At 43.5% G+C, this 18,346-nt stretch overlaps 1 protein-coding gene across 2 annotated transcripts in view; it reads right to left on the bottom strand.

Annotated features, from left to right (window-relative positions):
- The window catches only part of ARSJ (arylsulfatase family member J), a 32,333-nt gene extending 14,261 nt beyond the window's left edge, over nt 1-18,072 (bottom strand). Inside the window, exon 1 of one of the 2 annotated variants that reach the window (XM_053403665.1) lies at nt 17,195-18,072. In XM_053403665.1, coding sequence (XP_053259640.1) covers nt 17,195-17,517 — 323 coding nt within the window. In that variant the 5' untranslated portion in view covers nt 17,518-18,072. The remainder of the gene's footprint in view (nt 1-17,194) is intronic. The other variant, XM_053403664.1, reaches the window with a different exon arrangement.
- Nucleotides 18,073-18,346: the final 274 nt, after the last annotated feature.

Raw genomic sequence — 18,346 nt, 5'->3', positions numbered from 1 at the left:
GGCTCCCGGCCTCTAGAGTGAGATGAGCGCACAACCCTAGAGTCTGTCAAGACTGGCCCGTACGGGCAGGGGTACCTTTACCTTTACCTATGTGTATGTTTGTTCATAACTTTTCTTATCAGGACATCCCTCCTATCCTGACAGCATATCTTTTCCAGACTTGAAGTACAAATTATGGAGATTTATTGCTGCAAAATGAATTGTGCTTATATGTATTTTTGGCATGATAATACTGGTGTAAAGTACAAAATGTTCCCTAAGAACATTTTAACATGTATGCATGACTTTTAGCATGTGTTCATGAGATGGTGAAGGAAATCTACAACACGAAAATGCCTCTGGAAACAAAAGAACATATGTGAACAGGTAGGAACCACAGAGCATGTTGCTTGCTGAAATGAAGAGCACCTCTAAAAATGGTTCATTTATCGTGGTGAGCAAGGGATGCCACACAAAAGAACTCAGTTTTTCAAAGAGCAGTATCTTGTTTGCGTAAACTCTTTCGCTGTTCCCAGACAAAATGCTTCCTCCTACATAGCTCCTGAGGAATGTGCTTATATGACTTCTCAGAAATGCAAGGTCAAACTCTTTCCAATTATGGCAGTCTCTTCCAGTTGCTTTATAAACAGTGTTTAAAGGCCTGGTGTGATCTAAAAGGAATCATCACCTGAAGCCATCACTGAATAGCGTTATGATGGTAGGCTACGAATTATAGAGATAAAACAAAATATCTATATAACTTTGTGCAAAATGCAAAAAAGGGGGGGGGAAACAACTGTGTTCCTGCCCCATATTTAATGACAAATTTCTTATAAAACAGTGCACCCTCTTCCAAAATGTAATAGATTATTTCTTGCTTTCAGTTGTTATTTCTGAGTGGGAGCTGCTTCTCCATGGCTCTGCCCATGACTCTATGATAGAAATATCAACAAGTCAGTACAACTTGGGAATGAGGCTCCTTGGGTTTATTGCGAACTTGTCCACATGATGCCACCATAATCAAAATGCTGTCTCATATAATTTTTCCATTCAGTTAGGATATATTGCTTCCATGGAAAATTTGGTAAGGAAAAAAGACCCCATAGAAATGGTAAATCTGTATTATATCCAGGCAGCGAAGGAGGGAAAGGGATTCCATTTTGATTAAAAAATTGTGTGGATCCTGTGGAAAAATTGCATACATAAGCAATACCAAGTGCTAGCAGAGTCACCTAATTAACACAAATGGAGTCCAGAGAGAGAAAGAAAAGACCTGATAACACTTTACTGAGCAAGCTGAATTAAAACAGTGTATAATTTGAGGGGAAAGCAACAAAGAGGCTTTGTCTTTCTTAGTTCAGGCCTTGTAGGGAGATGTTCAATGAAACATATAGAGGAAAAAATATCTCAGAACTACACAGCCAATTAGAAAACATGCTACCTCAATAGAGATCACACCATTCTGCCTGGTTGCTAAACAAGGCCACCACCTCCCTCTTTGTTAGCTGACTTATTGATAACAGATTTAGCCTTTAATTAAGAGACAGAGTGATCCTTGCTGTTGCATTGCCAACATAAATTCTGCAACAAACTACCATGTAGAAGCACCACTTTCACATAAGACTGGTCAGTGAAAACTTAGGGCTTGCCAATCAGAAGGTTGGCAGTTAAAATTCCCGTGACGGGGTGAACTCCCATGCCTGGTCCCTGCTCCTGGCAACCTAGCAGTTCGAAAGCACGTTAAAGTACAAGTAGATAAATAGGTACTGCTCCGGCGGGAAGGTAAATGGCATTTCCGTGCGCTGCTCTGGCTTGCCAGAAGCGGCTTAGTCATGCTGGCCGCATGACCCAGAAACTGTACGCTGGCTCCCTCGGCCAATAAAGCGAGATGAGCGTCGCAACCCCAGAGTCGTCCGCAACTGGACTTAACAGTCAGGGGTCCCTTTACCTTTACCTAACACAAGAGAATTTGGGTGATTCACCTAACTAAATCAACACACTTTGTAGAAGAAAAGGTGTGTAAAACACTGTTTTGCACCATCCACAAAGAGTGGTTATTTTGCAATACAATGTTCTACCCCTGCCCTTTTTTGCCGTTGCACATCCCAGATCTTGCTGTCCACATGGGTGCAATATCTGTGCCCTATAATTCCTTTTACTGAGATTCTTTGAAATTAGCTAAGCATCTTTACAGAGAGGCAGGAGTCAATTGCTCCAAAAGCTAGTGAAGGTCAAACTAACCTTGGCTCAGATGTTAAGTAGACTTGATTATTATGAGCTTTCATGCTGACTGCATAAGGAGGGGAAACCTTATTTGTTTTCCAAGAGTTCTCTCTGCCAGGTTGTAATGGGGATGGGTCACTGCCATCCCTTTCATCCTGAAAGGGCTTGAAGCTTTGCACACATTCCAACAAGCACTTGCAAGCTTCAAGAGTGCTTGAGAAGTGCCTGTCTTTGCATACTCTTCCTTCCTGAAGACCAACAATTTTTTCTTCTACACAGGCTCTGGTAGGGAATCCGAGCCCATTGTAGACAGAGACTCTAAGTCCCTGATGCTGTGCAGAGCATGTGTAGCATCCATTTCTTGCTGGGAATTCCACTGTTTGTAGTCTACCCCTTGTCATAGTCAGATCATTTCCTGTTGAGATTTATGCTTTCGGCATCTTTTCCCCTCTGTAGAGGTGGGGGATCTATTAGGATGGGTCTTTTTCATGCGACTTCTGCATGAGAGGTCCGGAGGGCAACAACACAAGAACAGGTCTTTTCTGCAGTGGCTCCCCATTTGTGGAATGCTCTCCCCAGGGAGGTTCATCATTATTCACCTTTAGGCACCAGGCAAAAATGTTCTTCTTCAACCAGGCCTTTGGCTGATTAACATTCTACGTCATTATAAATGTGTCTTTTTCAGGGGGGCATTGTTGATTTGTCTTGTTTTTATTATGTATTTTGTGTTTTTATTTTGTGTTTTTATGCAGTGAACCCCCCTAAAAAATATAGTTCCAGCTCCAAATAGGACTGCCTTCCCTTTCCCAGGAGATTTAGATTAGCAGGGCCAGCAAAATTTGCAGAGATTCTTATGAAATTTCCTTCTCCTACAGTCCATAAACTACTTGCTGCATTAAGTTCTGAAGCATGTCATTTTATATCTATCATAATATTTTAAAAGTCTATAACGTGATCCATAAATTTACAATCCATAAACTATACACAATGTTGTTGTTTTCTTCTAACTTAGAAAATCTTGGGCCACAGTATTATTTGGTACATCTGCAATGCATGAGTATTAATTTTATTACCAGGTACTTGACCTTGCAGTGGTATTTGTACTGTATATCATTCCTGTGTATTAAAAGCACTTCAAATGCATTATGTGGTTGCAATTCCTACAACAACCCTGTAAGGGTGGGACAAGGAACCTATATGTCCCTCTTATGTTGCTGGAGTTCAATTCCCATCAACCCCAGCCATTGGCCAGGCAGGCTGGCTGGGGTTGATGGGAGCTGGAGTCTGTCAATATATGGAAGGCTACAGGTTCCCCACCATTAAGAACAGGAGAATAGCCTACTGGATCAGACCAATGGTGAAAGGTAAATCATCAGTATTATTCCCCTTATTGCATATTGGGAATGAGGGACTGAAGCTGGGAGAAAGTGGGTTGCTTAAATCCCCCCAAACAAGTGATTTTCAACATTACCCCATATATGACTATTTTGCACCCAGTACTGCTTATCGCAGGGCAAAATCATGCTTCCAATTATTGGCTGTTTGTTGAAGAAGGAAATATGTAGTTTATTCCATAAACCACATAATTCTACTTGTACAACGGAATGCCTCCCACGATCTACAGGATCGCTCTGTAACTATTTGGCAGAAAGTGATTTGTGATCACACTTGGTGTAACTGTGAGCATATTTGCCCCCCAGCAGTGCCAGCACTACTATTAGGTAGAGTGGAAGGCCACCTCAAGCAGATAATTTGGGTGTCATGAAAGGGCAAAAAATGGTTAGCTGTTTAATTTATTGTTGTAGTATTTTTACTACCAGGGAGGAGAGGGGAAAGAAGAGCTTGTGGGGTTTTCTTTCTCAGATGCCCCCAAAATGTGGCTGGTAAAGGGTATCATGCACCTTGCCCTGGGCAACAAAATGTCTGCCTCTATGGCTTTCCAGTAATGTGAGGAGACTTAAAAGTTGGATTTTATAAGTTGAAAGTGCCCAAAAGATTAATTTGGTAATAAAAAACAGTTTATATAAGGAAATCATTTTAGTTTGGCTCAACATAACCTACATAATTTTATGCCTGGTATTAGCAGCTGATAAGCAAACAGCACTAGGCATATTTGAAATACTTTAATTCCACTGTTCCCTGGCTGGTATTATATCAGCGCCAACTGTCACAGATAGCTTTGCAGTGCAGTAATAGTTGCAATTTTTCCTCTGGAATAGCCACAGATTAAGAAATATGCAGACCACAAATTAAACAGCTCCTAAGGAAAACAGGATCAAATTAGCTTGTTAAATTCAACATGTCTACATCTGCAGTGCTAGGCTACATGGAGCCTTTAAACTCCCTGTCTATCTTAGATGCTGCCTCTCCACCAAATTGCCCAAGGTGGAGCAATACCAACATTCAAAAACAACAAAAGAAATTAGGACTCTTTGCTAAAGTGACAGATAAACAGTAGCAACAGGGTGGATTCAGGGGGCAAGTCTAAAAGTGGCAGCAATAAAAGGGGAAGGAGCTGGAGCTCCCACTACAAAATCATCCACCATCATTAAGAGACTAATCAACATGGTGCCCTCCATAATGTTCTTCAGACTCCAGTTCCCACCAGTCCCAGCCAATGGCTTGTACACGACATTCATCCATTGCACCTTTCCTTCTCCCTTCTCAATGCACAATATTAAACCAGGATGTCTGTAATGAAATCCACATACCCATTGGGAAATGGAGGAAGCTATTTTCCTATCCCACCCCACCCTGCAAAAAACCCAACAACACTGCCCTTGAAGCAATGCTACATCGCGATGGAGTGTTGCTTCCATAGGGCATTTTATCCTAAATGAAAAGGGAATGTCACTAGGTTGCTGAGGGCAGTTCAGATAGAGCTAGAGATAGATAGAAATAGAGATGATAGAGATATTCTATTTTAAAAGGAGTTGGAGAAGAAATCCTCAACCACCTAATCTTTAATGGCAAGCCCATAGTCCCACCTTCCTTCATGTCCTGAGAATTTTCCCATTCTTGAAGATTAACTCGCCATGCATTACTGTGTACAATTTTGGTCTAGACATCTCAAAAAAAGGCAAACCAAGACTGTCAGAGAACTAGAACTCCAATTTTTTTCAGAGGGCAACTCCTCCATAAAGGAAGGTTACAATGCTTGGAGATTTTTAATTTTAAGGGGGAAAAGAAAAGTAAGGGGAAACATGACAGAAATTTATAAAATGATGCAAGACATGGAAAAAGTGGATAGTGAGAACTTTTCCTCCCTCTCTCAAGAATAATAGGACTGGAGGTCATCCAATGAAGCTGAACAGCGGAAGATTCAGGAGGGAAGGATGTGCTTCTTCACACAGTACATAGCTAAATCACACAATTCACTACCACAAGATACAGTAGTAATGTCCACAAACCCTGGTAAATTCCAAAGCTGATTAGACAAATTAATGGATCAGAGGCAGTATGTCTCTGAATACCAGCTGCAGAGGAAGAGCAGAATGAAAGGTCTAATGCACTCCTATCCTATAGGCTTCCCACAGGTATCTGGCTGGCCACTGTGGGACAAGATAGGCCTTTGGCGATCTAGCATGGCTGTTCTTATGTTAGAGCACAGTGTTTCACCTGTACCTTAAGACAGTAGCAGAAGAAGCGTGGAGAATGCATACCTCCTAATTACTCACACAATCCACCAAAAGCTGGACAGCATTCAAAGTGCAGGTGCTGAACAAGCAGATGAGTTTACTGTATTCCCCTCCAAGAGCTTTATTAATACATGTAAAACAGAGCTTACCCCCACAACCTATTTTGTCCTATATTTTCCCTCCCCCATTTCCTACAGTGCCACCACTTATACAGGCTAAGCAAGGATCAGGTTATTGTAAGTCATTGGTTTTTATGTTTTCTATTAGTATGCTGTAATTGTGTTTAACACATCTTATGGCTTGCCTTGGGCCTTTGGGAAAGTGTGAAATACTAATGGAAATAAAGTAATACATTCCAGAAAGACTTTATGCTAAAGGCTCAGTATTGTTGGCTCATATCCTAACACACACACTTTTTTCTCTTCCATACTGCAGGGTGTTGGGGTTTTTTTGTTGTTTTTTTAACAGCAGCAAACACACAAGTGCAGGGATTGTTACACAAAGGAGTTCCATGGTATGATCAAACGGCTACCTTGCCGTCAAATTGACATGTTCCACCCTGCTTAATGGAACCCTGGCCATGTCGAACAAGCCAAGTTCAACAAATCTACCCATTGTTTAGAAAGATTTGGATCTAGGATTCTATACATGTGAATCAAACATCTGCTTCCCTAGAAACACCTCATTCTCATCTCATATCAAGTTGCAGAGCAACGGGTACTGGATTACACTTTTATGGCGGAGACAAGCTTGCAGTAACCAAAGAAGTGAATTCCAGGACTTGTAGTAAATCAGCCAAGCATGGATTGATTTGAAGAAAAGGTGAACCCAACTGGGTAACCTCATCTGGCAGTGCAGCCCCATAAGACAGATTAATTTTTATATCCCCACTCTCAATATTTATTTGATTAGATACCGCTGAACATTTTCCAGGTGTTTTGGGGTAATTGCATATTTCAAGGTTTATTAAAGATAGCAGAAGGTGCCCCTTTCTTTCTGCCACCTTTTTAACTGAACTTCGAGGAAAGAAACAATGGAAACTTATAGAAGAGCATCATTGTACAAAGTCAACATGTTCTGAACAATTTGTTCCATTCCCATATAAACAGAGCCAGCCCACTCATGAGGCTGGGTGACGTGGCTGCCTCAGGCGGCATCCTCCCAGGGGTGGAATGCCCATTCTACCGCCCAGCTCTGCTGCCAGTCTCTCCAACCTCTAGGGACAGAGACTGGTGGCAAAGCTCTGGGGAATGCCTCCCCTCCTGCCGAGTCATCGAGAGGGGAGGTATTCTGTCACCCAGCTTTGCTGCTGGGGGTGGGGTGCGAGAGAGAGCTCTCCCCTGCTCCTCCCACCCCATGGTGTGTTGGGACTTTGCACTGGATTCTGCTGAAGGGAGTAGCTAATGCAAAGCCCCACTGGCAAGTGTGAGGACCCAGAAAGGATCTTCCCATCCACTTCCCAGCAGGTAAGACTTCCTATGGAGTTTGCACTCCTATCACAGGGGCAACAGCAGGGCATTTCGTGTCAGCTACCGAAACATCTCAGGCCACTCCTGAATATAAATATAGATGTGTTGGGCTGTGTTAGGTGTTGCAAGAATATCAACAGTGTGGTGTAGCATCAAAAAACAGCACCACTCTATTCTACCTTGCTCAGACCACACCTGGAATACTATGTCCAGTTCTGGGCACCACAATTTAAGAAGGATATTGACAAGCTGGAGAACGCGCAGAGAAAGGCAACCAAGATGATCAAGGGTCTGGAATCAAGCCTTATGAGGAACAGCTGAGGGAGCTGGTTATGTTTAGCCTGAAAAAGAGGAGACTGAGAAGAGAGATAATAGCCATCTTCAAATAGCTAAAGGACTGTCACATGCAGCAAGCTTGTTCCTTCCTGCTCCGGGGAGTAGGATTCAAACCAATGGATTAAAGTTACATGAAAGGAGATTCTGACTAAACATCAGGAAGAACTTCCTGGTGGTAAGAGCTGTTCAACAATGGAAGAAACTCCCTCAGAGTGTGGTGAACTCTCTTTCCTTGAAGGTTTTCAGCATAGGTTGAGTGGCCATCTGTCATGGATGCTTTAGTTGAGATTCCTGCATTGCAGGGAGTTGGACTGGATGACATTCGGGGTCCCTTCCAAATCCAAAATTCTATGATTCTATGATACTGCTTTAAATGTATAGTGCAGATGGGGCCTTTGTCTTCTGATACCTGCTTACAAACCAGCTATTCTTTTTGCTTTTATGTTCAGCTAAAACCAATCCTACCTAAAACATCTACCTAATTTGGTTCTTTATTTTCCTGATCTGCATGGTCTTTGTGCTTCTGCTAACCTGGAAAAAGTATGTACTGCATGAAGTGATAACACATGGATACTGTATCAGCTGTTGCACTCAATCAAACTTCCATCAGCAGATTCCTTTGGTGGACTGGGAGCTGTGCAGATTGGATGCAGATTCATGTCTGGATGTGAATCAGCCATGCATCCAGATGCAAAGGATCCAATGGAACCCTCATCTGTGCTGCCAGAGTTTGAATGAAGACATGTGCACTTCCATCCGTACTGCCATGGTGATGGGAGTATGCATTTCCACCCTTACAGTACTAGTTATGTGTCATGTCTGAATTATTCTGTCTTGTGGTGTAGCTGCTTCACTTTTTGAATGATTTTTAAGGTTGTTGGAAATTTCAGTGGACTCTTGTATCTGCATAATCTTAGAGGGGGGTGGGGAAATGTGTGAATTATCCTTCAGCTCAATTTTAGTTTATAACCTTCAGCACCATAAAATACTGATTTGACTGACCCCTTCTTTACATTCAGTGGTTTCCATCAGATATAGAAAAACAAATCATTTTTCTTGCTTTGCTATGTTATTCCCATGGAAGAAGTCAGCTAGTTTGTTTTGGGCTTTTCTTTGTTACTATGATGAGTAGAGATGACTCATCAAACACTGGAAGCAGATTAGTGGAATAAGAAAATATTGTTTTTAACTTGGTAACTTTTCACAGGAGAATTACTTTTGTACAGCCTGGCACTGAAAAGGTTGAGTGGGGTGTGTGGGAAACCAGACTTCAAACCCAAAGCCTGCCAGTTCAGAATACAAGTGGAACAACAGCAGCAAAAATCAGGGGTAAGCCATCTAAATACAGTACAGTAGGGGTGGGTCCAGTCCAACCCTACGGCCCTGTGCCTAATTTGTTTGCAGGCCAGTGGCCGCCCACTCCAGTGATCCAGAGCAACCGGAGGAGGGTGGTACCAAATGACCCTCCTCTTCTCCAGCCATGTGGGAAGATGGTGGTCCCCCCGCCTGGACCAGCCATGGCCACACCATGCAGCAGATGCCACCGCCCCCGAGTCTCCAGATGAGCGGATATTTCTGATGTTATCCAGGAGAACTTTCTGTGTTGTTGTAGGGGCAATGAAGAAAGCTGCTAAGATGCTAACCACCAGACCTCACGGGATTCCACTCCTGCTTATGAGAAATGCATGCAAGCCAGAACACTAACGTAGAATTCTTCAGATTCCTAAATATTTTGTGTATCATTGAGTCTACAAACTTTGTCAGAGACAAATAGAAGAATCTGGAAAAAATTCTAACGGTGTTAAGTGTTATTATAGGCGCCCTTGAAAAGCTGAATCAGACTATGATTTAGGACAGGATAACTGAGCTAGACGGACCTCTGATTTGACACAGGAGGAGTACTGTCACAAACCGCCAAAAGCTCTGCTAATAAATGGGAAATATATTCATTTGCTTTTTTAGAACAGTGTCCTATGGGTGCAGACTTGGAATAAATAAGCACCCGAAGCTCTTGATGCACTTTTATGGAGTCCTGGTGGGACCAAATGAGTTCTGCCAAATGACATAAAATGAAATTTTATCCGGAAGAAGAAAGGCAACACTGCCAAGTAATATAATCTGGAATATTTATCATCTCCTTAAATTGTAATATTATGCAGCATAAAAATGACATATTTGTCTAACACCTACTTAATTACTTCATAATTGTTAAGGAGTTTGGGCTAATGTATTCCTACACAATATTCACAACTTTATTTTTAGCAGCAAATACGATACAAAACCCCCACAAGTTTAGGATACATTATTAAATTAATTATTCAAAGCACTAACTTTTCTTGTTTTGCTTAATTCAAAATTGTCCTTTTAAACAGGATGTGAACTTTCCTTTCTTACTTTAAAATGTTTAAATCTGCCTCTTTCCCTCTTTTACTGTTGCAAAACACTAGCAGAGCAATCCTTTGCATAGGGATTGGGGGGGAGGCGCTAGATGGGGCAGTGGTATTCCTCTGCCAGCCCTACTGGACTTTGTTGGCCAACTACTGGTCACTGCCTGTGGCCCCAGCTGCCATTGTAGCAGAGCTATGGCTGTAGCAGTGGCCCTGCCATGCTGTAAAATCCCACCAGGCCGGGGCAAGAGAAGAGTGTGATTTACCCCCTATTACCACCATCCTATGTTCTAGTTACTGCCATAAAAGTTTGTAGTAAGCCACCTATCATGATGCTAATATCCCTCATGGGCACCATTTGAATCCCATAAGCTTATAGGCGGTACTGTTTGTTGATTTTGTCCGTGTGTCATTTTGCATTTTCTAACAATGGACCTTGTCTGCCATTTTGCTGCACTTGCCAAGAGTTTTGACTCACCGTACTGCAGCTTTTCACACTATGCTTTGAATTTCACCATCCTGAATACTTAGGTGGCACCTGCCCATTTGTCTACATCAGTGCTGACCTTGACCTCAAAGTATTTATGAACACAGTAAATACTAGCACCAGTTCCAGCACAGATCTCCATTATGAGACCTGTTCATTTATCCCTATATTTTGCTTCCTTTAAAAAACAAACAAACAAAAAACATTCCCTATCAGAGAATGTGTCCTCTTACTCCATTTTCCTCTGGTATCTTTGCCTGGGACTTCCTCAAAAGCTATCCAACTGTATTATAACTACAAAGTCTCCCCTATTTACATGTATGTTACATTTGTCATTTGAAAGAAATGAAGAGAGTCCTGAGCCACTTGCTGTGAAGAGATACAGTTCAAATTGTGTCAACATGTAAATACAGAAGTACAGTGCAGCCAAATAAAGATATGCGGTTCATTTAAATCATCCCGAATAAAGAAAATTATCCTCCAAATAAATCAACAGTCAGCTCCTTGGGAATGTCAAGGAAGTGTACAGCTATAATTTTTAACAATTATAACAAAATGCATTACTCAAGTGCAGCTCGAAGCAAAGTATGGAACTGGAATATATTCCACATACTAGGGCTGGAGGTGGAAGTCCCACATATCAGATTACAGTGTAGGCAACTGCCAAGATGCATAACAAGAGGGATATTTAAGATACGCCACTCATGGGTGGCTGGGTAAAAGCATGCTCCTAATTTCAGCCCAATAATACCTTTCTATCCCCTGATGGAACGCTGGCTTTGTGAGGGGCTTTTGAACAAGGCACAGGTTTATGACATCCTACTAAACCCATGCTGTTCGGAATCTTCTTAAAACATCTGAATAGAGCTCACAAGTCAAATGGAATAGATCACCAACAGTCATTATCCACTCTGAAATGAGTGTCTTGGGTCACTAGCAATAGGATTATTATAAGCTTTACAAGAGTGTTCCAACAGCCAATCCAAAGCTGTGGACACCTCTGGGCAGGCAGCGACGCTGGCACGGCTTTGGATTGGCTGCAGGAAACTCCTGGAGCCAATCCGATGCCTCTGGGCAACACCCCTTCCTTCCTGCTGAGGTGGCTGCGTATGGCCAAGAGCTGAGCGGGAGGAAGCGACGGTGGCGGGGAGGCTACCTCCACCGCCCAGGCCAGCAGCATGGGCTCTGCACCCTGCGCACATCTGGCCAAGGCCGATGACGCTGCTGAGGACAAGGCGGCGTTGGTGCCTGCGGCATGAGTGGCGGCAGGGGGTCCTTTGGGGAGAGGGGGGTCCTTTCGGGAGACGGTGGGTCCGGTCCCCCACAAGGTATGAGGGACAGTGGACCGGCCCCCTCCTGAAAAAGTTTGCTGACCCCTGCATTACATCGTACAAGAAATCTAGTGATATATCTGGGCTAGTTTTATTAATGCTTTTCTTCTAAATATAATAACATTTTCAGTATTCTTATTTCTATACTTGCGACTGCAATTTGTTTTAACTGTCTTTAAATCTGAATTTTAAATTCACCCCGGGACCTGCTGTTGAGGGAAAGGTAATAAATTTATCATGATCATTATTAATGATAATAATGTAATCCAGGAAGCATAGTTCTATGGTCTCTGAACGTTCCCATTTACTCAGCTGAAAATACATCCAACCACTAATCAGGAGAAGTCAGTTTTATGTTCTATATGAAACTTAGTATTAATAATAATAAATAAAAATATGAAATACGATCACTCTCCAAACATGTGCATAGACATGTGGGACAGATCATATAAAATACTGAAGTTAGCTTTTTTATTAAATCTTTTATGGCTCTCATAAATGCTTGTTTTCCATGGCACACAATGCCTTCTGACAACTTTGCCACACAAAACCATTTTGTTTTATTCCAGAAACATTTTTTTTACATTGTTTTAATTTGCTTTAATTACATACATGCCATGGGAAAGAGTCTATAACATCATTTGAGAGAAGGCTAAAGAAGCTGGATCGGTTTGGTCTGGAGCTGGAGGGTGGAAAAGATAAAGGGGGACATGCTTGCAATTTTGGAATATTCAGAAAAACAAATGTTCTCAGTTGAGCTTCAGCAGCCCAGGACAGAAATTCACCACGTGGAGTGGAGTAGCTATTTTATCTTCCCTTTTCATTAACCAGGACTCACACAGCATTCATTTCTTCTGGTGTTGAACAGAAAATGATTGTGTGAGCAAGTGAATTCAAGTTGAATCCGGATATCCCTGAAGTAATTACAACTTGGGGAAGAGGAACCTTCCTCTTTGTAACTGGCTGACTGACCGAACCCAAAGGGTGCTCATCAATGGTTCCTCTTCATCCTGGAGAAGAGTGACTAGTAGGGTGCCACAGGGTTCTGTCTTGGGCCCGGTCTTATTCAACATCTTTATCAACGACTTGGATGATGGACTCAAGGGCATCCTGATCAAATTTGCAGATGACACCAAACTGGGAGGGGTGGCTAACACCCCAGGATCACACTTCAAAACGACCTTGACAGATTAGAGAACTGGGCCAAAACAAACAAGATGAATTTTAACAGGGAGAAATGTAAAGTATTGCACTTGGGCAAAAAAAATGAGAGGCACAAATACAAGATGGGTGACACCTGGCTTGAGAGCACTACATGTGAAAAGGATCTAGGAGTCTTGGTTGACCACAAACTTGACATGAGCCAACAGTGTGACGCGGCAGCTAAAAAAGCCAATGCAATTCTGGGCTGCATCAATAGGAGTATAGCATCTAGATCAAGGGAAGTAATAGTGCCACTGTATTCTGCTCTGGTCAGACCTCACCTGGAGTACTGTGTCCAGTTCTGGGCACCACAGTTCAAGAAGGACACTGACAAACTGGAACGTGTCCAGAAGAGGGCAACCAAAATGGTCAAAGGCCTGGAAACGATGCCTTATGAGGAACGGCTAAGGGAGCTGGGCATGTTTAGCCTGGAGAAGAGGAGGTTAAGAGGTGATATGATAGCCATGTTCAAATATATAAAAGGATGTCACATAGAGGAGGGAGAAAGGTTGTTTTCTGCTGCTCCAGAGAAGCGGACACGGAGCAATGGATCCAAACTACAAGAAAGAAGATTCCACCTAAACATTAGGAAGAACTTCCTGACAGTAAGAGCTGTTCGACAGTGGAATTTGCTGCCAAGGAGTGTGGTGGAGTCTCCTTCTTTGGAAGTCTTTAAGCAGAGGCTTGACAACCATATGTCAGGAGTGCTCTGATGGTGTTTCCTGCTTGGCAGGGGGTTGGACTCGATGGCCCTTGTGGTCTCTTCCAACTCTATGATTCTATGATCCCTGATTATTATTATCAGTTTCTTGTCACTGATGGCAAAGTTCTGCAGTGACAAAGTTCTGCAGCTTAATAGTGCTCCTGAGTCCAAGAGCTGTTCCAGGAATTTCAAGTTGCATATAGGCCTGGGAACGGTTTACAGCACACCAACACCATCTGATGAAAAGGCTGCAACTCTACTTTTTCAGGGTTTGCACTTTACCTCTGCCATACATGTAGCCTCAAGATGACTAATATGTTTGGTGTATGATTGCACAGAACTGTAGATCTGGAACACAGGGACCATCTAGTCCAACCCCTTGCAATGCAGGAATCTTTCACCCAATGTGGGGCTTGAACCCACAACTCTTAGATTAGGAGTCTCATGCTCTGCTGACTGAACTATCCCTCAGGGCCTTAGCTAACTGTTGGTGAGGTTCAGATGGATCTTAGCACATTACAAAAATATTGGATCCCTTCAAAGTCTAAAGGCACCAATTCTAATTTCTAAAATACTTACCGCCTTTAAGACCACATGCTTGTTCCCTTGTTCCCCATCTTTCATAATAATCTTGGTAACTGAGACAACCATCCTGGGTTTACTATGCATGAGCCATCTTTAAACAGCAAGGACATGTTGGCCAAAGCTCAAAAACTGGAACTCAAAAACTGGAACTCAAAAACTGGAACCTCTAAACTTGAGATCAATTGTATTACAAGTTTACCAAGTTTTTGCTGAATATTTTATGTGTGAATTTAACTTACTGTAGACCAGATAGTCACATAATGCAAAACCCACACTATTTTAATATGAATTTATTTATATTACGGAAGTAGGAAATGGAGAATTCCAACAATCCATCTCTGGCATTCATACAAAGGAGAAATAACTTTATTATGTACTCTTAATTCCACTCTGGTCAAACCCTTCTGCAGTCACACCCTTACTCTATTTCTTACTTTTGTTACTTTTGTTGTAGACTATCCCTTGCTCTGAAAGTAAAATGGCAAAGAAAATAAGTTTGCATCATGCCAGTCTGGCAGACTGTAAAGAAAATCAGAAGGAAGTGCATGAAAAAATCTTAGTTTTCCTAAAACCACTTCAAAAAATACAGCAATAAAGAATATTTTTTTACAACATTCACTTTAAAAAACTGCAGCCTCAGCCTCCTCCCAATCTATTTGTTTTAGTTCACTCCTTGCCTAATTTAAACAGTATGTGTTTTATAGTTAGCAATCCAGATTGGTAATCCAAGCTCCTTTGGATTTGGTTTGTTCTGTTCTGAGTCATCTTCCAGTTGTTCCATACTTAACAGGGACAGGTCATCACCTGGACAGAAACACTCCATAGCCAGATGAACAAATGACTGTCGTGCAGCCTGAACAGACTGCCTAACAGACTGTGAACTGTAGGTCTTTTCTGCAGAGCATTTACTGGTGGCTCCATAACTCTGGCTCTCACTTTGTTTCCAGCTGTTCCAACAGAAGTAAAACAGTTTCCATTTTATTAAAACAACCTTGCTGATACTAACATGAGTGAAAGGAGAGTGCTTCCCCACTGCCCGCATTCATGCTCCATGCTAACTTTTGTGATTCTTCATACGCCACCACACATACAGGCACACAAAGATATCATTTCCGTTTTCAGTGGAATAATATTTTGGTACCCACCCTGCTTCAGACATGCCTGCACACCCAGTGCACAAATGTGTGGATTCAGCCCTGAAATATACGTAATTACTGAAGCAGCCACCAGGTGGGAGGTTTCATTTATGGATAAGAGAACAATTTACTTGGAAATGGTCCACAACAGGAAAAGGTTCCTTCATATGTCATGTTTTATTAGACTGCATATCTGTGAGTACACCCGTGTCTTATAATTTTTGTAATATACGTAGAATGATGGTAGCCACAATAAAAGTAACAGACAAGGGGGGAAAACTTGCATCTTAGATGTGAATACGTGCTATCGTCATAACTTCAGGTTCCTGACCTATGCGCTTAGGAAAAAAAGTTTAGGGCCAAAAATGAACTCCATGCTCTTCTCATGATCAAGTATGTTACATTATCTGTTGCGAGTTATCCTAACACTGCACATAATTATGAGCAGCAGAAGCTGACGGCCAGCGTTGTTGTTCAGCAGAAGCTATATCAGACATGATCTTAGAAGCCCTAAGCTTAAAACCAAGATGAGTGGGCAATGATAAAACTACAGTAACAGCGAAACTAGTGTACACAGTTATCAGAATGAATGATAAAGATTGTGAAATGGACTGCACATCTAAAGTGTCATAAATAACAAGTTTGTTTTCAGCTGCTTTGGTGATACTGAAAACACATTTCTAACTTTCTACTAGGAGGAATTATACTATGGGAATACAATATGTCAACAAGTGATTCAATTAGCATATTTTTGATCCTAGGATATGGCCTTTTAAAATACAAGCTTGTGAATTGGATTAATATGGTATGAAACGGGAGAAACAGCCTTTTTAAATTTGCGCTCGGACACATCATGCTATGACAACATTAACAGCTGAAGATGCAGGCAATATTGAGCAGTGTAACAATGCAGTGGTTAAGTTCTTTAAGATGTTCTTGCCAAAGTGCTTACTATGGCTTTAAACTCAAATTGGCTTTCTCATTGGACTGAGGTTTCAATGGACATCTTTCGCATTGGCCAATGACTGTCTGAGTGATTGTCTCTGGCAGTAAGAATGGGGACTTGCATATGACAACAAACTGGGACAACTTGAGCTTTCATTCATTCCCTTGGAACTTGTTTGACTCTCCACATGAGGCTCTCCTGCTGGCTCAAGGCTCCTGATTCTACCCCCTTCCCCCAAGCTGTGTTAATAAAAACAGAACTCAAATGATGCTCACTAGTTGCTGGTAGCTTCCACATGAATGGAGTGACAAGAGGCTTTTATGCGCTGTATATCCATGCAAATCAGCTGTTATCATAATATTATGAAGTGGGTAGCTCTCAGTTGCCAAATGCTTAGTTAACAAAGCACAAGTTCTGATTTTAGTTCACTCATTAACCCACTACTTTCCTAAACCTCAGCTAAGGACAAAACTTCCAAGCAAAGTTAAATGTCAGATGTTCCAAGAGGAGGATACCTGTGCTAAGTCTACAGCAGCACATGCAGACAGACAGGCACTTTTAAAGGCAAACAGACCTATTTCATCAGACACCCTAGTCCACAAAAGCTTGTGCCACAATAACTCCGTTTGTATTTACCATACTTGTACAAGAGATTTTAGAAGAGGCATCTTGCGAGGTAAGACAGGCGCAGACACTCACCAATTTCAGTTTTCAAGGGTTATTGGAATTGACACCCACCCCCTAAAAAAACCCCTAGCACCAACGTCTTACCTTCCCGTGATGAATTGACTCCTGGACGGGGTGCACATGGGCTGGACGTAGTAGTTCTCCAGCTTCACCCCTTCCGCCGCCAACTTATCCAAGGTGGGCGTCCTGATCTCCGAGCCATGGTAGCCCACGTCCCTGAACCCCTGGTCGTCCGCCAGGATGAAGATGAGGTGTGGCGGAGAAGGGGCGGGCTCCGCTTCGGGTCCTTCTTCCAACCTGGCCGTCGCGCCCGCGCTCTCGGGGTCGCCAGCCGCGTCCCAAGCCAGATAGCCGTAGGTGAGCAGGCTGAGCACGGAGAAACCGGCCAGCAAACCCCCGGCTAGCATTTTCCCTCGGCAGAGCCGGGCCAAGAGCTGCACGCCCCCTCCCCGCCTCTCCCGGGGGGAGGCAAAGGGCCACGAAGAGGCAAGCCGTCAAGGGGTCCCTCCGCGGCAGCGGCGGCGGCAGGGCGAGCCCATGCTGACAGACGAGGTCGAGCGCAGCGCCCTCTGAGGGGAGAGAGCGGCCGTCGGGGCAGCCTTAGGCGTCTCCAAGCATCCCCAGGTGGCCGGGCAGCCTCCAGCCAGCGACGCCGACCGCTGCCCGCTACTCCATCCTAACCCTAGAAGAGGCACGGCCCCCGTCTAGGCGAGCGGGCACAGGCGGCGCCAACGCTGCTGCCGGGAGGGAGGCGCGGGGCGCTCCATCTGCTGCGTCTCCCCGAAAAAGGCGCCCGCTTTCCTGGTGGGCGCGAAGGGGCGAGCCCACAGGACGCCGTCCTTCCCTCGCTGCAGGAGCGCCGGCGAGCAACTCTCGCTCCGCTCCCTTTCCCTCCTGCCGCCTCCCTCGCCCCCACCCATCCCGGGCGAGCAAAGCCAAACAAAACGCCGGCCCGCCTCAGCCCAGGCGCACGCGCGCGCGCCTCCCGCTGGAATTGACCGGCGAGGAAGGCACTGGGCCAGCCCCGAGGGGAGGGCGAGCTGAATGGGCTCTCCCGGGTTCCCACAGCTGTCTTGCTTAGGAGAAGGGAGACTTTAGCCCCAGGCTTCAGCCTTGGAGCGTATCAAGTAATAAAGGGTGCCTCTGAGAAAGTACAGAATGCACCCCGCCCTCTTGTCTCTGTCTTTCCTTCCAAGACGGATCTGAGGACTTTCAGGTCACAGGTGGACACTTCTG

This window comes from Podarcis raffonei, chromosome 9, assembly GCF_027172205.1.
Source record: "Podarcis raffonei isolate rPodRaf1 chromosome 9, rPodRaf1.pri, whole genome shotgun sequence".
Classification (NCBI taxonomy): Eukaryota; Metazoa; Chordata; class Lepidosauria; order Squamata; family Lacertidae; genus Podarcis; species Podarcis raffonei.
Note: the sequence above shows the minus strand (reverse complement) of the source record. Positions and strands in the feature narration are given on the sequence as shown.